General features: G+C 36.5%; 1 protein-coding gene across 2 annotated transcripts in view; it reads right to left on the reverse strand.

Annotated features, from left to right (window-relative positions):
* Window positions 1–23,108, reverse strand: part of PIK3R4 (phosphoinositide-3-kinase regulatory subunit 4) — a 65,894-nt gene that overhangs the window by 18,794 nt on the left and 23,992 nt on the right. For both annotated transcript variants that reach the window (XM_005600929.4, XM_001496778.5), the window contains exons 8-13: window positions 19,206–19,351; window positions 16,938–17,141; window positions 9,526–9,727; window positions 6,866–7,053; window positions 5,605–5,815; window positions 3,136–3,301 (exon numbers count right to left, since the gene is read on the reverse strand). In XM_005600929.4, the coding sequence (XP_005600986.1) occupies window positions 3,136–3,301; window positions 5,605–5,815; window positions 6,866–7,053; window positions 9,526–9,727; window positions 16,938–17,141; window positions 19,206–19,351 (1,117 nt within the window). The remainder of the gene's footprint in view (window positions 1–3,135; window positions 3,302–5,604; window positions 5,816–6,865; window positions 7,054–9,525; window positions 9,728–16,937; window positions 17,142–19,205; window positions 19,352–23,108) is intronic.

Raw genomic sequence — 23,108 nt, forward strand, 5'->3', positions numbered from 1 at the left:
CTACTAGGTTTTCAGGATACTTGGCTTTTCTTATTGCATTTAAGAGCTGCCTATAAGTCCGTTTCTCAAAACTCTCTCTTCTGTTGAAGTCTAATAGTCTCTTCTCTCTCCTTTTCAGACCTCTCTTTTCCGGTCCCCAAAATTCAATTTCCCAAGATTCAAGCCTTTATAACCCTTTACATTCCCTTTTCTTCAGAGTAGCCTCACTACTCAAAGACTCTGACTTCCGAGACTATCAGTCACTCTAAAATATGTAACCCTAATACTAACGACTTTCTTGCACACTTCTCATATTGTTTCAATTCTTCATTGGGACAAAACTCCACTTAGATGTTTTACCATCAAATTCAACAAGTACCAAATGCACCAATCTCCCCTAAAATTGAGATGCTAAATAAGCCAAAAATAGGGTAGCATAAAAAGCATATGTGAAAGATATAATTTAGAATACTATAAAAGATAAAGTTGAAAAATCTTTGTGAAAGTTTAGAAAAACGGCAATTTCTCTAGAACTAGTTCCCAATGGACAAACTAAAAGTTTACCTCAAATAAGAAAGAATAAAATAGCAGAGCCAAATCCAGATGGCCTAAATTACCATCATAAGTCAATGAGAAAGTTAGGACTTGGAACTGCGTGGTCAGCCAGTTTCAACATCAGTTTTGAATACATACGGGAAGGGCATCAGTAGTCAGAATGTACTAGTAACATTTCCTAGGAAAACACATCAGTTTTGCTGCTTTTTCCCAGTCACCAACTGTTCCCACTTGGTTCTGGCAATAATAATGGCCTCCTTCTCCCCTCATCAGTTCATGAAGGCATGTGATGAGGGGAACATACTCTGTTCCCTTCTCCTCTTCCCCACCCTGGGACCTGGAATGAAGTACCTCCAAGCCAAGGCCTACTGCACCCCACAATAAGACAGCAGCTGCATCCAGAGGAAATCCAATCTCCTGATCATCACACAAACTTCTCAAAGACAATACAGTCAGCTAAACTGCCACATTTTCTGGGATACCACTGTCTGAAATGTGACACTGGGATATAGAAGGCATGACTCTATGACAAAAATTATTGGAGAATTAACAAGTGAGGTTTTTGCAAAGCTAACAGAGGATTCCAAGTTCTTACTTGAGAAGTTTACTCGTATCAATTAAACTTCTCCTAATAAAAGAAAGGATGAATGCAATGATGATGATAACAAAGAACCATTTGGAAAATAATTATCAGAAGAGGTGTCTAAAATACTTATCAAAATGCTAATGAGGGTGGGAAAAAATCAAAAGAATGGTTGCAAGCAGGGAGGAGGCAAGGATTTTACATGAAAAAATATAAGGCGAACATGCTGTTGTCATGGTTATGTTATGTATCTTGAGAGCGGTTTAAGTTGCACAGGTATATGTATTTGTTGAAACTCATAGAATGGTTCATTTGAGATCTGTGTACTTTATAGCATACAAATTTTATGCCAAAAAAGAAAAAAATAACTATAAACAAATACTGAATTCTAGTTAATGATATGCATGCTGAAGTTTTTAGGGGAAGTGTACTGATGTCTGCAACTTACTTTGAAATACATTTTAAAAAGATGAATTGATAGGAGGATGGATAATTACATGACACAGCGAAACAGTAAAACTGTTAATAATAGAATCTGTGTGGCAAGTACATGGGTGTTCACTGTGAAACTCTTTCAACTTTTCTTATAGGTTTAAAAATTTCATAATAAAATGTTGACAAAAAATTGCTACATGGAGCCAGGATTCTTTCATTAGTTTTTGATTTAGTTTTTGACCAATGCAATGCCAAGAGAGAATGAACGTGAAAACAGTAATTAAGCATGGTGTAAAAATATAGAGCTCTTTTAAAAAATAAACAGCAAAAATCATATCAAGTTGGTAAGTAAGGAGTATACTTTTGAATTATTTTAGTTATCAAAGATATTTTGTTGTTTAACAATTTTGTGGTTAACTACAGTCAATGAACTGGTAACAAGAAAAGCACCAGAGAGCCCCCATGTCATTTTATGTCCATGAGATTCAGCTTTAATTCTAGTAGCTTTCCTTTCAGACTCAGACCAAACTAGGCACAGAATAAATATAAATATGGTAGAATTGATAGGGATGGTGGGGACAGGGAGAATGGGGTGGGGGCAGACAAGTAGACTGCATATCAAGTAGGGACATAGCTATAAAGTTGTACAAATCTAAAATACTTCTTATAATCACACTTAAAATCACATTATGCGTATTTAAGGAGTCTTAGAGATCTCAAGTCACAAATTATCTCCATCTTGACCAAAACAGTGGGGCAACAGTATAGTATGTGTTTCCTTACACAGTCAGCCATTCTATCATTTGTTTACTTTTCTCTTGCTCATACTCCATCTAATGCACTCAACAAATCTTGCTGGCTCCACCACTGAAACACATCCAGAATCCGATCATTTCCCACTAACTCCACCCCTTGCTTGAATTACTGTAGCAGCCTCCTCTAGCGCTTCTGTCCTGCCCCTTTTCTGTCTATTCTCAACACAAAAGCCAAGAGCAATTCTGTTGAAATCTAACTCAGATCATGTCTCTCTGCTCAGAATTCCCCAAAGGCTCCTCATCTCACTCAGAGCAAAAGTCAAAGTCCTTTACCACAGCCTACAAAGCCCTCGGTCATCTGGCCTCTCTTACTTCTCCCTCTTGCTCACTCTGCTCCAGCCACACAGACCTTTCCCCTAGTCCTCAAACACACCTAACATCCTTCTGCTTCAGGGCCTTTGAAATCCCTGTTTCCTCTTCCTGGAATGCTCTTCCCCAAGATATCCACATGGCTCTTTCTCTACCTTTTTCAGGTCTTCCCTCAAATGACATGTTCTCTGTGAGGCATTCTCTAGCCAATTCACTTGAAATTCTACCATACTGCATTCCCTATCCCTCTTTCCTGCTATAGTTTTCTTCATAACATTTACCATCTAACATATATGATTTACTTATTTATATTGTTTATTGTCTGTCATCTCCCACTAGAAGGAAAGCTCCACAGAAGAGGTATTTTTGTCCATTTATCATTGCTGTACCCCTGGCACCTAAGAATAAATATTTGTTGACTGATTGAATGAATGGATTCTCCTTGTAAGCATATGTTACCTGGTAGTGGTGGTTTTCCCCTCCATCTTTTGACTGTTCCAGATTTTCACTGTGCCATCATTTGAACATGTTGCAAAAAGTGAGTGTTCATCAGAGACTCTAATTCGATTTACAGCAGATTTGTGTTCATGAAGATGTGCAACAAGCAGCCCTTTAGGACGCCATCCTAAGCAAAAGCAAAGGAATGTGTCTTAAACTATAGTTTACAAATACAATCTTCCCCTCAGCCTCCCAGCTACAGTCACCAATAACCAGCACGAGAACAATTATAAGAACTAAATGAAGGGTACCAATAGCTAGCCAATACCGAGTGGTCTACTGGAACCATGACAGATACTATTATCTATTGAGCAAGACATCCAAGACAGCAATTAACTGTTGCTCAAATAGACTGAGAAAGACTGAATCTGGGACCTTCTCTAGCATCTGAGAAGGCACAATAGTCACTTGCTAGCCAGAAAAACCCTGACTACTTGCTCAGTAGTGAGAGGTGATGACTATCCTGACCTAGAGAAAGCAGGAGCTAGGGAAGCTGCCAGAGGCTCCAAGTCTCAAAGACCCAGACCCACCACACCATAAATGTGTGACTTTGGGGTACTTATTGAAACTCTCTGAGCTTCAATTTCCTCAAAAGTAAAATGATGAAAGTATTACTTAACCCAAAGAGTGACTACATGGTTAATTAGATGTATAAAGAGTCTCATATTGTCCCAGGCCCATAGTAAACACCCAAATGTTTATTTCTTCCCTATCTGCCATCATTTATTCTATGGTATCAGTATGTTGGTATAAATGGTATTACAAATTACAGCCTCAGAATGCCCATGGATTTTCTAGTACTTTCTTTATGACATCTATACCCTTCTGCTTCATTATGCATATTATTTTTGTATATGATTAATTTCCTTTATGATAAATTCCCTGAGACCAGAGACCATGTCTTATCCATTCTGATTATCTAGCATGTCCTTGCATATAATTGTCTTCAATGTTTGCTGAATAAACTTTTATATTGTGTAACATTTAATCATATTTAATATTAATCTATTTTAAAACAAAACAGAAAACTATGCTGAAGATAATACTATATTGGGAGTCAGCACTGTGCCTAACTAAGTGACAACAATATCATTTTAGGATGAAATTATTTTTCACCAAGAAACATTTTTGAAACCCAGACTACAGCCAAGCATGGCTTACTCTAAGATAAAAAAATACATTGTTTCCTCTTGGATCTCTAGCCCACATGTGTGGGAAGAACAGCTGAATACAATTTTTAAGGAGGATATGCTGGATTTGAAAGTGATCAAAAACACTTTGCCATGAAGCCTAGATAATCCACCAGGCTAGGTTGAACACTTCCCTCTAGAGAAAACCAATTTCATGCAATCACTCAAGTGTAAAAAGAAAAAATCAAGAGTCCAACAGTCATTGCACATTTCTTGAACCACAAAATTTGACACCTTTTCTGTGATTACTGAATAAAACGTATAGCTCCACTTAAGTATAAAATGCCACTTATGAAGACAGACTCTATCATAAAATAAAGTAGACAGTTTGTGGTCAACTTTTTTTGTTTTTAAAGCAGGGCTGGTAAATAATATCAAACTATATTACAGAAACAATTTAAATATTCCAGGATATTTATTTTGATAAGAAAGAATGTGACTAGAGATGACACTTACCGCTTTACATTTTCTAAATCTTTAAATCACTGATCTCTATCAGCATTTTCCCCACGTTCACAATAGAAGCCCATGGGAATTCACATAATTTTTAAATCTCTATGCATAGGCACACTATGCATTTCCTCTCAGAGTTTTCAAGCTAAATTTTTATTATTAAAATCTATATACAGAAACTCATTAAAATGTTTTTCAAAATCTACAAATATCAGAGACTAACTCTACCACATTACACTGAGCAAGTCTGTTAACACAGCTGAGCCACATCTTCATCTTAAATACCTCTAAATTTCTTTTAAATTTTCTCAGAAAGTAGGAGATTTTCCCCAAAATGTTGATAATTGTTGATGGTGGGTTTATAGATGATTTTGTTTTCTTTTTAAAAGTATCCATTATTTTCTAAATTTATCTTTTTTTAAAGGAAATTAATAGATGTTAAACCCTTCAGAAATTAAAAGCCAGAGTTTACTCCAAGAAGCCTGACATTCAATGAGAAAGTGACATGACACTAAGCAGGCAGGTAAAACTAAGCACTATACATGGGTCCATTTTTGGACAGAGACAGGCTAAAATACAAAATAGTAAGTGGTCTAAACAAGACACTGCAAGTTGCCCCCAGAGCTAAGAAGATCCAAATTCCAGAAATAATGACTTAAGATTTCTCATTTATTTTGCTTCTTCCTCTGGGCTTCCAAAGTGACAGTTTTGTTCTGACTTCCTCTGCCTGGTATCCTAGGCTCTGGCCCCCAGGCTGGGATACAACTACCTAGCAACAGCTCTTTACCAGGTGGTGGTGGTTTACTCTCCCACTCCGCGTTTTCCATCATCTGCTTAGCTATCCTCTCAGCATTACACTGCTCCCGCTTTTGTTGTATGAGCTGCTGAAGTTCAGTTTTACAAGTTGTGATCCGAATCTGGTAGGTGGATGGTAAAATTGTACTACTTAAAACCTGTATTGTTGGTTTTCTATTTTGGACATTTGTCACTTCTGGAATCTGCAAAACAAATCGAATTATAGGCATTTATGTCACAAGCAAAGTATATTTGATGATAAAAATGTATTCCTGCTCTCTCTACTCATTATATCAACTTTCTGTCCTTATTAATGTATTCATTTTTAAACCCATTTAAATACAATGACATTTTTTCAATGAAAACCTAGTTAAAATGAAGCTTAACCACAAACATTATATTTCCATACCTCTACATTATTAAAAAAAATTATCAGTGCATCGATAACATTAAACAAAAATCCTCATTAATTTAAGTGAAAGAAGTACAAATTTATCACTTGGTTGAGTTAATATTTTTCATTTAAAATATGATTTGCTAAGGAAGAGTTACCTTAAATTACAAGTTTATTTCAAATATATCAAAGTCATCATGACATTTCTCACACAAGGCAAACTTGGGACTTCTCTTTCCAGAAGTATTTCTGCTATTTTACAGATATAACTATATTAGAGGAAGAATAAAATGAGATTTAAAAGGTTCACTGTAGCCTAATTATAATCACAATTCATAATGAAGTCTTCAACCCCCTGTTCAGATCACTTTATCAATGAGTACTCTAAAATGAGACCTTTTACTTTTTTCTTTTTTTTTTGGTGAGAAAGATTGGCCCTGAGCTAATATCTCTTGCCAATCTTCTTCTTTTTGCTTGAAGAAGATTATCACTGAGCTATGTGCCAATCCTCCTCTATTTTGTGTGTGGGACACCGCCACAGCACAGCATAACGAGCGGTGTGTAGGTCCGCACCAGGGACCCAAACCCACAAACCCCAGGCCGCCAAAGAAGAGCATGTGAACTTAACCATTATGCCACCAGGCTAGCCCCGAAAATGAGACCTTTTTTGGTTCTTTCAATAACTACATATCCATTTGGCTATAAAATTAAAGATAAACCTGCCTTAGAAAGAAACATGTCCTCCCTAAAGGACAAGTCACTATATTGATTTTTCTGGTATAAACACAGCCTTTAAAAGTCCAAAACAGTAGAATGGGATTGAAAGACGAAAGGAACACTACTGCCTAGATGATAGTACCTGCGGAGAAGTTGACAAAGGGACACAAATGCCAGCAGAGGACTCAGAACGAGGAGGCTTCCCAGTCTGAATCACCTCCTGGTCACTCCCTTTAGGTAGGGCCTGTGGGATGTTTGGTGGTTCCAATGACCCAAACATGCTTTTCCATTCTTCATTTACATTTGAGTCTTGTTTTACATGTTTTCTAGCTATGAAAACAGATTCAGAATAGTTAGTCTGTAGGAAGCCTCTAAAACCTTTATTGCTTTTTTTTTTTTTTGGTGGGAGAGGAACAGCAGTGGACTTCACATCCTATTGGTTCTTTATGATCTCCAATTTATCTATATTTATATATCAACTCATTAACTCTCACTGCATCTCTAGGGCAGATGAAACAGATGCACTTTCAATGGTATTAATAACTAGACATAACTGCTTCCTAGTTTCCCAAGGCTAGCACCATCTCATGTAACCTCTTTATCTGAAGAACCAACAATAGAAACAACTTTTTCAAATGTTGCTGACCACAATGCTAAGTAGGACCTCTCTATTTCCAGTATCAGTTACATGGGAAACAAACAAAAAAATAGAAGAAATAAAATAGCAATTGCTATACAGCTACCTCCTGACTATAAAGAGATGAGAAATCCTTTATTTTATTAATCTTTGTCTAATTACAAAAAGTACATCAAGTAACACAAAGTTCTAGCATTACTAAAATATAACACAAACTGCCCCCATAACTTTGTACACCTCATAAAATACACAGTAGTTTAATGCTTTATTACTGTATTGTTTTCCAAAAATAAAATAATATATACTGTTTCATAACTTGCTTTTTCTCCTACCTAACTAAATATGCTGAACATTTATTTAACCATTCCCCTATTAAGGGACAATTACAGTAGTCCCCCCTTATCCACAGGGGGACACATTCCAAGACCCCCAGCAGATGCCTGAAACTGCAGATAATGCCCAACCCTATATATACTATGTTTTATCCTATATGTACATATTTGAGGTACAACAGCAAAACTACCATGAATTTCTTTTTCCTTCTTCACAATTTCACAAATAGAAGATTAGTTCTTACCATAGATCTTAGCAACCTCAGCATACAATTTTCTTCTTTTTTTATTAAGTAGAGAGCTTTTACCTTTTCACTTAAAAAGCAATTTAAGGCTTCTCTTTGGCATATCCAAATTGCCAGCATCACTACTTTGCATTTTGGGGCCATTTATTAAGTAAAATAAGGGTTACTTGAACACAAGCACAGCAATACCAGGACAGTCAATCTGATAACCAAGATGGCTACTAAGTGACTAATGGGCAGGTAGCATATACAGTGTGGATACGCTGGACGACGGGGTGATTTACATCCTGAGTGGGAGAGAGTAAGACAGCAAGAGATTTCATTTTGCTATTCAGAATGGCACACAATTTAAAACTTATGAATTGTTTCTTTCCGGAATTTTCCATCTATTATTTTGGACCACGGCTGACTGTGGGTAATCGAAACCAGAGAAAGGGAAACCGCAGGCAAGGGGGAATTACTGTATTTCCTTTGTTTTCTTTGAGAATATTCTTATACATATTTCTACACATTCCTGTCAGTGTTTTTAGGAGAAAATTCCAGAACTGAAAACAGCGAGTCAAAGAGTAAGGACATTGCCTTCTAAAAAGAATACATTCAATTTATAATCTCATCAACAGTGTATGAAAATCCCTATTTCCCTAAAACATTGCTAACACTATGTATCTTCAGTCTTTGCTAATCCACATAGGCAGAAAATCGCATCCATTGTTTTAATTTGCACTTATTTACCTTTTCAAATATTGCATTTCTACTCTTCTATAAGTTGTACGTTCAAATCCTCCACTATTTTTCTTTTGGGGTGCTTGTATTTTTCTTAATAATAATTTGTATGCGTGCTTTACATATTATGGGTGTAAACCACTGATAAGTTGCAAATACTTTATGCCCAGTTTGGCAGAGGTTTATTTTAAATATAATTCATCAGTTGCCCTTAAAATCTGATACTGGAATAGGGGGATTTATAAAGGCATGTATTTCGAAGGGAGTACATCTCCAGAAAGGGTTAAAGGAGGAAAACACAAGATCTTAAAATCCTCACACTATCAATGTCAATGTCACTGTCATAAGAGCTGTCAGTTCTAAATCTCGAGATTTCAAATGGTTAAGGTTTCTCTGATTTCTACTCTTTTGTATTTCATAATAACAAGACTAATCTTTTCAATTCACTAGGCATTACCTAGCAATAACAAACTAGAAAACTTTTATCTCATTTTACTTAGGCTATTGGCCTTGGGTCAGCATTTAAAGGATTAAAAAATAGAATTTCATCTTCAATCATACACCTCCACAGAGGCAACACGATTTTATTATAGGAGGAGGGCCTTAGAGTCAGGCTTTGGTTTGAATCCTGATTCCGACAGACACAGAGCCATGATTTTGGCAGGTTACTTAATCTCTTAACTGTTAGTTCTTTTCTCCACTTTTCCTCCCCCAAATCTCCCTGCTATGTAATGGAGTCACTCACTGTATTTTGAAAGTTCTATATCTGGGAAATGTGATTTTTTATTTTACTACTAATTAGCTAAAACCAGCCTTATGAAATAATGAATAATAACAAGCTAAACAGACACACACAAATACTAACCTCGCTTGTCATCTGGTTCCTGTTTGGTTTTAACAAGATCCACTTGTCTCCCGGTTATGCCTAAGGCTGCCAAGTCAATTACACCTTTCTGACTACCATCATGAAGATGGCTCTGGTCCACTATATTGGCCTTGGCTTTGTTAGATTTCATCATGAAGTCCTTCAGTGCCAAAAGTTTGTCTTCCTCTTCTTCCGTCATTCCCTAAAACCAAATAAAACCCCGTATGTTCTGGGTTACTTTCGCAAGTAAAAACAACAAGCCTCAGGATGACTAACAAACGAAGGGTCAAATCACCCAATTTAAAATTCTAAGAGTCAGAAGGGCAAAACGAAGCAAGCAAAGGCAAGAGAAAAAGAAAGCATCAATAGAGAACATCTCACTGCTCTGATCTCCCTGAACTCCAGTAGGGCACTTTCTACTTTGGATCATGATTCACATCTGAACGTTTTAAATGGGAGCATTAAGGTATAATTTATCTTCAAAATATTCAAAGAACTTAATACAGGACATGGTATCTAGGAGATCTTTAATATATAACTTAGAATAAACAAACATTAGTATATAAACAAAAATTGAGGAAATACAATATTAAGCAAAAGGAAGTTTACCTACTTCAACTTTGTTCCTAGATGTATCGAGAATATTAAATGAGACGCTGTGTGTGAAGGCGCCATATGATATATAAAACATTCTATACGCCTCAGGAATCAATGGGCATGCTGGCTCAACTGCAAATGTAAGCAACACACCCACTAGCAGTCTAAGATAATGGCATGACTGGAGTCAGACTGCCTATGTTCAAATTCCAGCTCCATTACTTACTATCTGTAGGACCTTGAGCAAGTTACCCAATTTCTCTGTATCTCTATTTTATTTATCTATAAAATGAGAATTATTACTGTCTTATAAGGTTATTATAAAATTTTAATAAGTTAATCCACCTAAGAGACTTAGAACACTTGAAATTGACAGCCAATAAATACTAAATAAGTCAAGGTGGCACTTAAATATTCTGGTAAACGGAACATTTCTGCATTTTCTTCTTAACTTTCCAATCATCCACAGAATCCTCTAGAATGTGATTATGCAAATGAAAAGAAATTAAGAAAATGGCAATTCCCCTGAGGCCTCAATCTAGAATCTCCTTGGAATTTAAATTAATATTCACAATCCTCAGGCACAATAGGACACAAACCCTAGAAAGTTAGAAAGCTAAGAAATAATGAAATAAAATTGCATTAAACTACAATAATCATAGAATTCTTGAATGAATTTTTTCCAATATTAACCCGAAATTTTTCTTTTATTTTCACTGCTCCTCCTAAAATTTGCTTAAAGTAGACAATTTTATAGCTATAGTTAAGAGTTCTATTCTTTTTGTTAGTGTAGCTTTTAGTTCACAAGAGAAAGGCTGTTCCAGTCCACAAAAGGGAAGGCCATCATAAAGGCCATAAAAAAGACTGAACTACTGACATATGCCACAACATGAAGGCACCTTGAAAATATTTTGCTAAATGAAAGAAGCCAGACACAAAAGACCACATATTATATGGTTCCATTCGTATGAAATATCCAACACAGGCACATTTGTAGAGACAGAAGGCAGATTCAGTGGTTGCCGGGGGCTCGGGGGGGGGGGGGGGGGGGGGGCAGAAGCAAACGGGGAATGATTGCTAAGGGGCATGAGGTTTCTTTTTGGGATGATGAAAATGTTCTGGAATTAGATAGTGGTGACGGTTTCACAACTCTGTGAATATACTAAAAACCAATGAATTATACACTTTAAAACAGTGAATTTTATTATATGTGAATTATATCTCAATAAAAAATGTTAGAAATGTACCATCAAAAAAAACTGACAAGGACATTACAAGAAAGGAAAACTGAAGGACAAATCATTCATGAACCTAAATGCAAAAATAAAAAATGCAATAAAGTAGCAGCAAACCAAATCTAGCCTAAATGAAAATGAATTTTATATAATAGTTATATCCCTGTATTTTCTAGATTTTATATTTATGTATTTTATAATAAAAATTACTTAAATATAAATACAATATGATAAAGTTGTACTTAGCCTAAAAATCCAGGAATAAAAAGTTGATGACATGGGAAAATCAATCAGTATAGTTCACCACATTAACAGAAGAGAAAAACTACACAATGCTCTCAGGAGATAAAAGACATTTGATAAAATTTAACATTCTTCCATACTAATCCTTTTAGCCAGCCAGAAATGGAGGGCAATTTCCTTAATCTGATAAAAAGATTGTATAAAAAAGCTATTAGTAAACATCACACTAAATGGTATAATGTTGAGAGTTTTCCCAATGAGATGAGAAACAAGACAAGGATGCTCACTATCACCAATTCTATTTAACATTATCCTGAAGATCTAGTCATTTAAATAAGAAAAGGAAAACAAAAGTATTCAGAATGGAAAAAAATGAATGATACTGTTACTATTCAGACATGATATGACTGTGAATGTACAAATTCACTCAAGAAACATACAAGCAAGTTATTAGAATTGATAAGTAAGTTTCATGAGGTTGCTGGATACAAGATTAGTATAAAAAATGTTTTCTATATACCAGCTACAAAAATAACTTTTTATATATATCAATTCTAATAGTATTTAAAAAATCAAATACCCAAAATATTTATAATAAAACATGTATAAAACTCTACAAAGTAAATCATAAAACATTACTAAAATAAATTAAAGATCTAATTAAATAAAGACACATACCATGTTCATTGCCTAGAAGACTCAATATTGTCAAGACCTCAATTTTCTCCTAAAGGTTCCAATGCAATCTCAACCAATATACCAAAAAAAATTCTTTTTGTATAAAGTGACAAGCTGAATTAGAAACATCATGTGGAAAATGTAGATGGAAATGCAAAGGACCAAGGATAGCCAAGACAATCTTGAAAAAGAAAAATAAGCTCAGAGATTTTGCTCTAACCAGAGATGAAGCCTAAGAAAGGGCAATACTAGCGTAAGTCCATAAACATATCCACACACTTCTACTTCTGGCCATGATGTAGTAACGACTAAATTTACCCTCCCACTTTAAACAACTTTAACACTTGACAAAAAACCATGAAACAACACTTTTAAGGCACTGGAAAACAAACAGGGCTGTGATCCCCTACGACTGTCCCAGCATCCTCTGGAGAGTCTCCAGGCCATGGCACAAGGAGAAGACTCAAACAGAGTCCAGTAGAGCCGAATTCAAGAGACACATCAGCGTTCACGGAAGTCACAAAGGCTAAATGTGTGGGGCAGAGAACTGGAGAAGAGGGATCTGGTACACAGCAAGAACTAGAGAGGGGTCTCCTCAAGTCTTTGACTGAATATCGAACTTCGTATGTGTGAGAGGAAATTACGTGAGGGCAAGGAAAAAGCAACCAGAAGGCAGTAAACCAAACAATTCCTAGAGCTCCCACAGGGCTGAAAATCATTCATGTTCCCACCAGCCAGAGGTGAAAGACCTCTTACTACACAGAGCATCACGTCCTCACAAGTCCCTAGCAGCCGGGCTAAACTGGCCATTGACCAAAGGCTGCTCTGGATCTGTCCTAACAAAGCCTAAAAGCGAGGCTTTAAAGAATCAAACTGATTCCAAGTAATTTAACTATACAACAGAACAAATCCTATACGTATAAATTTATAAGAATTCAGCACCTAACGACATAAAATTCACAATCAACAGAGAAAGAAACTGGGTGGCTAGGGAGCAAAGACTGGAGAAAAATTTACATTTTACTATATAGCTTCTTATACCTTTTCAATTTTACGCCTTGTGTCTATATTACTCAGTCAAAAATTATTAAAATAAAAATCACCAAAAAGCTTAAAATGTATGTCATTTTTTAAAGTAGGGAGTGAAATCATCTTGTATTCTGTATTAGTGTCTGATTAAATGGATACAAATAAAACAGGCAGCTCCTGCAGATGATATCTATTTAAAACAGCCCTGCCATGTGTCATCTCCAGATGGTAAGTCCTATTGAGAATCTGGATTTCAGGCAGATTCCAACATCCACATGGATAATGTTCCAAAAGTGTACTTTAAGTCTATTATCTGGAACTCTGAACATATCTTCCCATGGAAACAATGTTAGGCTGGTCTAGAAAAGCCTATACTACCCATGATGTATCTCAAGTGTAGTCCTATAAAACAGCACTGTAGAATCTCAAGAAAAAAACAATTCTGTACAAGTGTTCAGAATTCCCACTTGCAAAGGCTAAAAACATCTCTTCCCTCTGTATCCCTGACATTAAGAACAAGGACTCAGTTCCTACCTCCAAAGCCTCCCTTGGCTCCAAGTTCCTGCTAGTAATCCCAAGAAACTCCAGTAGTACAAGGACCAAAAAGAAGTGAAGGCAGAGAAAAGGCTTGCCAGGAGCTGGAGGAGATGAGCTGCACACGGACTTCTTCCTAAGTCGATATAAAACGCAAGCAAGCTCTTCCTCCCCTGTTTATTTTGAGAGGCAAAAAGACCCAGTGCAGGAGCATGGGCTTTGGAGTCAGACAGGTTTAGGTTCCCATGTCAGCTCTGAAACTTACTGAACTGTGTGAGCACAGGCAAGTTAACTACCTCACTGAGTCTCAGTTTCCTTATCTATAAACAGGGGACAACACCTGTTGTTCCAGTTTATTTTAAGGGCAGTCATAACACATGTAAAGCACTAATTACAGTGGTAGACTTGTTGCAGGTCCTCGCAAAACGGAAGCTGGTGTTGTTCTGCTGTTACTTCTTCTGAAAACCTCAGAGATTCTGGCCTGCTCTCCCCTCTACGAGCAGCACCTGTCCCTTGAAACAGGGGACTCCTAACCCTTAGGAATCTCTACAACTATTACTTCCACAAACAACATAAAACAGGGGATTATCTTTTCCTCTTTTCCCACTCACATAAATGAAGGGAGAAATGAAAGACAAATGAATACTTCAAGCACTGACATTTCAGAGGAATACAAGTCAGTGAGCTTTAGTGATTTCATCCCGGCAGCCAGTAACGGAGGCTGGCACTGGTGGAGCAGCCAGCGTGGAAGCATTTGGGAGAAAAGGAGGAAGGAGAAAGGCTGTGGAAACTGCTCCATCCCTCCCCCTCCTTTTACCCACAGCAGTGGCAAACCTACACCCACAGCAAGGGGAAAGGTAAGGACTAGGGGCTAGGGTGGCTCCACGAAGTAACTAATGACAGAATGAAAAGGAAAGTTCAGTAGAGGGGCTTTTTATCTAATACACAGGATTTGAAGGAGAGACAGGAATACAAAGAATCACACCAACCAAGCCTGAAGAAACATCTAAACTGGAAGGTTTTTACTGTATGCTGAAATCTTTTTGATAAGGATTACTTACTCAGGAGAAACAACAGAAAAATGTGACTCAATACACAATTTTCCATAAATTACTTTCTAAAATATAAAATACATCTCATGTACAAGCTAAGGTTAAAAGAAAATCCAAAGAAAAAGCTCTGTGGCAATTCAAGTCACATCAAATTAAGTTTTCTAAAATATAGGAAACAGAACCACTGGCCTAGAAGGGACATTCAGAGGCAGCTCTAGCCTCCAGGAAAATTTTAAGACCTAAAAGAACCAAAATGGTTACTGACCAGCCTCCCATAGGAACCTATTTCAATATTTAATAACTCAAAGCAATGTTTGGGCATCAAACAGCACTGGATATTTACTAACAAGTAAAATACATGAAAAGACCTACATCCCAAAGCTGATCAAATTCTCTCCCTACAACTGAAGCATTTTCTCATCTTTTCTTCTTAGGCAAGATATGACTGACAAGAATTCTCTTTTTTTTTAAATATTGGCACCTGAGCCAATCTTCGTTTTTTTCTTCTTCTTCTTCTCCCCAGAGTCGCCCAGTACATAGTTGTATATTCTAGTGGTAGGTCCTTCTGGCTCTGCTATGTGGGACACTGCCTCAGCATGGTTTGAAGAGCAGTGCTAGGTCCATGCCCAGGATCTGAAGCAGGGAAACCCTGGGCTGCCAAAGTGGAGTGTGGAAACGTAACCACCCAGCCACAGGGCCGGCCCCAACAAGCATTCTCTTAACTAAATATCCTGCAGACTTAAAGACAGTCATGAAAGTTGTCTCTCAGTATTTGCTTTATGGCTCACAGAGCATTTATTCAGAAATTGTCTTCTTTATACAATAAAAATAACCATTTTAATTCCCATCTTGACTTCTCTAGATTCCACACATCCCTCTTAAAACAGGATGCTGAACCTAGACAATATTTCTAAAGAGGCCTTATAAATATCACATATAATAAAAAGATTGGGGGCTGGCCTGGTGGCGCAGCAGTTAAGTTCGCACATTCCACTTCAGCGGCCCGGGGTTCACCGGTTCGGATCCCGGGTACGGACATGGCACCACTTGGCACACCATGCTATGGTAGGCATCCCACATATAAAGTAGAGGAAGATGGGCATGGATGTTAGCTCAGGGCCAGTCTTCCTCAGCAAAAAGAGGAGGATTGGCAGCAGTTAGCTCAGGGCTAATCTTCCTCAAAAAAAACAAAATAAATAAAAAAATTTTTAAAAATAAAAAGATTACATCCTAGTTCTAATAAGATTTAATTGATCTAAATTCATAGGCTTTTACGATATAGCAGTAAACTCTTGGTATATTCAATCTAAGATGTATTACAAATCTCAGGTATTTTAGCTGTTTGCATCTAGTAAGAAAACTCTAAATTTAGATTGAATAAACCAGGATTTTCCTGTATCATATCTGCGCTTTGTAATGTTTCTTCTCATTGAATTTTATTATATTTTTGGTGAAATATGGAAATGAATCAAGAATATTACTTAGGGGCTGGCCCCATGGCTGAGTGTTAAGTTCGCACACTCTGCTTCAGCAGCCCAAGGTTTGCCAGTTTGCATCCTGGGTATAGACCTACACACCACTCATCAAGCCATGCTGTGGTGGCATCCCACATAGAAGAACTAGAACAACTTACAACTAGGATATACAACTACATACTGGGGCTCTGGGGAGAAAAAAAGAGAGGGAGATTGGAAACAGATGTTAGGTCAGGGCCAATCTTCCTCACCAATAACAGCATATCTTGTAAAAAAAACAAGAATACTACTTAAATCAAAAGTTACATCTACTTTCCCTCATTTATATAGCCAGTAATCAAAAAAACCTTAACAAGTCTCCCAAGATTCCTTATTTAGCTCAACCCAATGCCTTATCATCCTAGTATCTCCTAGATACCAAAGCAAATGCATAACATATTTGCCAGATTTATTTACTCATTTGTTATGATGCACCCTAATCAACCAAAAATATTTTTAATAGCCACATAGATGCTTCAACATTTTTATGAAATTTGCATTTAAATGTAAGATTTCAAAGGTGAGACAACCTGTGAGAGCAATTTCTTCAGAAGCTGTGCTATAGCAGGGTCCTCAGGTGGAGGGCAGTCAGGAAGAGACCCATTTCGTTTCTTCTGACGCATGTAAAGATGTCTGAACAAGCTGGTAATATCTTTAGACCTCAGAGCATAATCAAATATAGAACGACTTACTGGTTCTTTCAAAACACTGAGTAGAACAAGTTTTCTTTCAATCTATATTAGAAAAATAAAAAGAATCAGCCAAAGATACAACATATAGTACAGTTATTTTCAAATTCAATAAACACAACCTGTGTAAAGTTAATATATGTACTTATTCTCTAAGAAAATGGGAGATATCAACATCTGCAATTTTTGCCTAGAAGAAAAAAGAATACTAGCGCCCTTTAAAGAGCTAAGGTATTTCTTCTTTTCACTGTCAGCATCTGACATCTGTGTCACAGACATCTGTGTTTATCATACTGGAAGACAAATAATAAATACCCAGGCTAGAAAAGTTTAGAAAAAGAAAAAAGAGCCTTTTCAAGATCCCAAAACGCCATCTGACTTCCTAGATCTAAGAGGTACCTGCAGTTCACGGGTCTACACAGCCCATCGGTACTGAAGGAGAAAAGACGCTCAACAGCCACAGGGCTTCCCTTCAGTCATCAGGTTTTTCCAGTAGCTTCAAACACTTCTAAAAAACATTACTGTCTCCACAGAGTTCATAACATCCTTCCTTACACTTCCCCTAAGAGCACTCCCCTTGTCAACGCATACATAATAAAAAGGATGAGCACTACTAACAGCAACCAAGAGGACTTTCTTTAGATATATTTAACTGCCTGGTGAGTTGGCCAGAGAAAACAGCAGAAAAGGGTATGTTTTGTCTAATCCAAACTGTAGAAAGATAAGATTTATGAAGCATATGGATAATTAGCCTCTCAACTCCTGATCCTGGCCTTTCAAAATATAAAACAATGATAAAAACAAAAAATAACAGAAATAATTTCTGACAAAACAAAGAGAATGGTGCAGATATCTAACAAACCATTTATATGTCAGATTTATTTTAGCAAACCACAATTAAAAGTTATTACAAACGCATGCAATTTTTAAATCCCGGGGAGACTTTCTCCACATTGTGTTATAAAAGAGTTTAATAAACAAACTTCCAAAAGAATAAGGAGTCAAAAGTAGTAGCATCCCTAGACCTGATTTCCAAGAAAGCTTTCATAAATTTCAAAAAAAGGGGCATATTTCCTAGTAATATTACCCATCTTTCACATATATATAAATTGTTCTTGGGGTAAAAACAAAAAATTGAACAAACTCTGTGAAATAAAGAATGATGAACCCAGAAATGGATGAATCTGTGGGGAAAAGTAAGGACTGAAGACATGGCCAAAGCCTCCTCATTTCCAGAGGACATCCAAGGCCACTGACTCCAACCAAAGAGAAGGCACACAGATAGAAATTGAGGAGGAAGCCAGAGAGAGACGTCAATTTGCAAAAGGGAAATAGAGTTTTAGTAAAAATAGGATTTTTCAGGATGTTTTCACAGCCAGGATAATCTCTCAACAGTCCATTCCATTCAAATGTCTATTTTGATGGTTGGCTGTCCAGCAAAATGAAGGGTATAAATACTGACAAGTTGGGTAAACAATTGCTTTGTGCAAACCAAAGACCCAAAGTTTACCATCAAGTGCTATGCTGCTGGGGAGGAAGGGAGTGGTCATTAGATTTAAAAAAAAAAAAAAGAAAAGAAAAGAAATCAGAACCAGTTAGTGGTCTAAAAAACAAACACCCAAAATTTATCAAGTGCTATACCGCTGGGGAGGAAGGGGCGGGTCACTAGATTTTAACAAAAAGAAAAGAATCAGTTAGCGGTCTGAAAAACAAACATTTGAAAAAGGCTTTTTCTAATTTATTATAAATGCTGACTTGGGCTGAAATCAGACATACTTTTTACAATAAAAGCAGAGGTCTATCAACATACATTTCTGCTATATTTCACTTTAACAGCAGACACTTTATAACATTACACATAAGAAAAAAAAGTATGAACTACTGAGTGCTATACTATGCATATACCATGCAAGAGACTAAAAGTCTCTCGAACTTTTCTCACCTTCAAAAGCATTTGTTCCCTTAACATTAACTAACTTGAAAGGAATGTGAAAATGCTATAGCCCAGTTTAAATCTTTAAAAGTTTAAACAAAAATAGGACTCTCTCAACCTTTTTTTAAAGGGACACAGTTTGGAGAGAGGATTGACTCCCTGTTGGAAGACCGTACCTGTATTATTGGTTGAGTAATATACGGGTGAAGGTAAGGCATCAGTTTGCAGTAGACATCAGCCGTGCTAATTTGATCAGCTACCCCTGTGATAAATCCCACAGCACCATAGCGTATCCAGAGATTGGGATGGCACAGAAAGGGGGCTAAAGAGGAAAAAAAAAAAAAAGGTATGTATTAAATCATGTACATAAATAGTTTCAAACCATCAAGATAAATAAATTTTGACCTTATAACACATTGAAAAAGGGATTTTACCAAATGTTACCATCATGTGCCTTCAAATACTCAATTATCCTGAGTCATAAACTCAACCAACGGAACATACTGATATTATAATATGCCTTATCATAAATATCAGCAATACCATAAAAGAACAAAAAGTTGCCTCCTTTCTGAGAATTTAAAGTTATATTTTTCAGTCTGGGCTGAAGACGGGTGGGCATCTACTCATTTTAAGACTGGGTTAAAAACCACTGAACAGAGACATAAAAAATCCAACAGTACATAGCAAATTATTACTCTCCCACCCACTAACGCACAGAATTCCAAGGACATACCATCTACCACATAAGGGCCAAAGACACTGAGAAGTTGTTTCTCCTCCAAGCCATAGCATTAAGATTAAGGGAACAATATCACCTAACTGACATTCTTTTTAATGCAAAGGTTTGATCAAATCTAATACAATACTCATAAATTCATTCACAAGGTATCATGAATGGAAACTAAAAGGCAGAAAACATAGTGCCCATTCTTAGAGAGTCTAAAATACAAGATTAAACAAGAAAATTAAACGAACATCTTTCACCCCTCTTAACTATTTTGTGTATTACACCTAAAACCAATGATTTCAACTAATCCAAGTAAGACAGGAAAAAATTCAAACTTCTAAACTAACTTCATTTGGAATAAAATTCAAATTCTAAAAGCAAAAATAAAAAAGTGTATTAGTTCTGAGTATGCAAAAATAACAGCATTTAGAGGATACTAATTTTATAAGAAATCCATGCTAAGAGAGAAATAAGAATACTGTCACATGTTAATATTACTTATATAAAAAAGAGGAAGGAGAAAAGATTTGTTCAAAATATGTGTCTCCAAAGTTCTCCCATTTCCAATTCTTCTAATTACACATGGAGAAGGTTTTGATTATTTCATAAACATCTTTCAGCTTCTGATACATCCAACAAAGGAGGACTGGTAGTTTCCCTTTAACAACAGAGAAAAACAAGGACTGGAAAAACATTGGAAAATTTCCAAAAAGTAACTAAACCCAAAATGACCTGGTAGAAGTTAGGCATAGTATAAGGCTGAATTACTGGTCTCAATTCTTTGTTATCTCTATTATACAACCACACTCTTGCCTTGCACTCATGGTGTGCAAAGGACTCTTTCTGCCCCTTTCTTTTGGCTCAGTTGTGCTACCGGCTCTGGCCAATGGGAGGTTACGGATATAACACAAACAGAAGCTTGAAACGTGCTGTATAGTTAGGCTGGCTTTCTCATACTTCTCCCATCACCCAGAACTAACCTGGGCCCCAGAATGAAACACATGGTCACAATCACCACAGACAATCTGGAGATGCAAAGCCTAAAGGAGAGTCACCCATACAGCCTGCAGATGCAGAATGAGAACTTTACTGAAGCATTTACTGAGATTCTGTGGTTGATGGTTGTACAGCATTACTGTATCAATAAGTAGCTAACTGACACAAAGACACTCAGACACTCAAAAAACAAGAAACCAGAACCAAGAGGATTTCCTATAAAACAGTGTACTCAAGTCTTTTCTCCATCCGATACATTCCAATCATCTGGGGCAAGCACACGGGAAGGCGAGTGTTCATAATATCTAAGTAGGAACAGTGTAGTTTTTAAAAGAACTACCAAAGAAATAATGATAATCACCATCACCACCATTCCCTTTAAGAATCACTACCACAGACTATGCAGAAAGACAGAACAAGAGAGAGATGTATACAATTTATCATTTGTCTTAAGTGTTTCTAAGTTACTAAAAACTTTTTTCTTTAAATAGTTTAAAATGCCAACAAATGACTGTTTACTTGATTTTTTTGTCAGCAAGGCTTTTTCCACCCCATAGCTGGTACTAACCTCAGTTCCAGTTCTAAGGGAGCTCCCCATCCAAGAAGTTTTACCACATTGGGTTTACTCTATACCTAAAGATAATAATTTATTTTGACTCTAAAGATAGATGAGTACCCCATAAGTTCAACCCATGATCAATGACTAGAAACAGCAGGGCCCAGAAAAATCTCTGCAAAATTTGAGGGGTAAAAAACTATCTTTATGATGATTTTTGCTTAAAAATAATGGACATCTATTTTTCAGATAAATAAAATGCTAATTATAAGCTACATTAAATCTCAAAAATAATATCCAATAATTAGGCAACAGAAAGAATGTATTCTGTGAAACTGGAATATAAAAGTACATATTTATAGGGGCCGGCCCCATGGCCTAGTGGTTAAGTTTGGCACATTCCACTTCGGCGGCCCAGGTTCAGTTCCCAGGCGGGAACCTACACCTCTCATCAGTGGCCATGCTGCGGCAGCGATCCACATACAAAATAGAGGAAGACTGGCACAGAAGTTAGCTCAGAGAGAATCTTCCTCAGACAAAAAAAAAGAGTCCATATTTATATACAGAGTATATTTATTAAAATTAAGAAGACCAAAGTCAAAAGCAAGAAAAACACAACCCTTCGGAGGTAATGCCACTTTCACAGGAGAAAAAAGAAAGCACTGAGGTGAGAATCCAGAAAATGAGAATGAGTAGGAAAACATTCCAGGCAAGACAGATGTGTTAAGATGATACATTTTCTTGTTATTATTATGAAAATGGGTGCTTTCTATATCTGCCTTACACTACATAGGACCAGAAATTCAAAAAATATTCTAATATCTTTTGTTTCATTATAATGTTAATAATTATGCATTTAACAAATGGAAAAAATTATTAGCATTTAACAAATGGAAAAAATTAGTTATTAGCATTTAACAAACGGAAAAAATTAGCTAACAAATCCCTCAAGTTTCAGCACTCTGTGGCTTATATGAAAAATCCAAAACATTTCAATGTAACAGATTCTCATCATGATTGTGTTGCCAATATTCAACAAGATTCTATTAAATTTGCAATAATTGTTAACATAATCATCAAAAAATTCAAACCAAATTAGGGTTATAAACTAAAAGAATGATTATAGATATGAGAGCAAAATCAGAAACCTACATATACTTAAATTTTCCACAATTTTGTTTTTTAAAAGCTACACTCATGTCCTAAAAATTTCCAGAAATTTTATGGGCCAGCCCTGGTGGTCTAGTGGTTAAGTTCAGTGCACTCTGCTCCAGTGGCCCGCGTTCGGTTCCCGGTGAGGACCTACATTGTTCGTCTATTGGTGAGCGTGCTGTCGTAGCGGCTCACATACAAACTAGAGGAAGATTGGCAACAGATGTTAGCTCAGGGTGAATCTTCCTCAGCAAAAAAGAGGAAGATTGGCAAGAGATGTTAACTCAGGGAGAATCTTCCTCAGGAAAAAAAAAATTTCCAGAAATTTTACACATCTCAACTAGCTACCATCTAGTGTCTCAATGATCAAAATAACCAATAACTCCTCTTTGTCTTTTTTTCTCTGAGGACTGCCTCAAGGAAAACCTATTAACCAAATCTAACCAGTTTTGGCTTTCTATTAATTTTCTTTGGCAAAGCATTTAGCAGCAACTAAGTATTTTACCTAGAAGGTGATTTTCTAAGATTTCATGCCCTCTCAGTACAGAACCAACTTGCAATCTTACATTGCTCACTTTCTTAAAATCAAGTGCTAAGAAGACTAGAAGTTCCAGATAGTCTTAATTTTAGAATGTGTCATATTTA

This window comes from Equus caballus, chromosome 16, assembly GCF_041296265.1.
Source record: "Equus caballus isolate H_3958 breed thoroughbred chromosome 16, TB-T2T, whole genome shotgun sequence".
Lineage (NCBI taxonomy): Eukaryota > Metazoa > Chordata > Mammalia > Perissodactyla > Equidae > Equus > Equus caballus.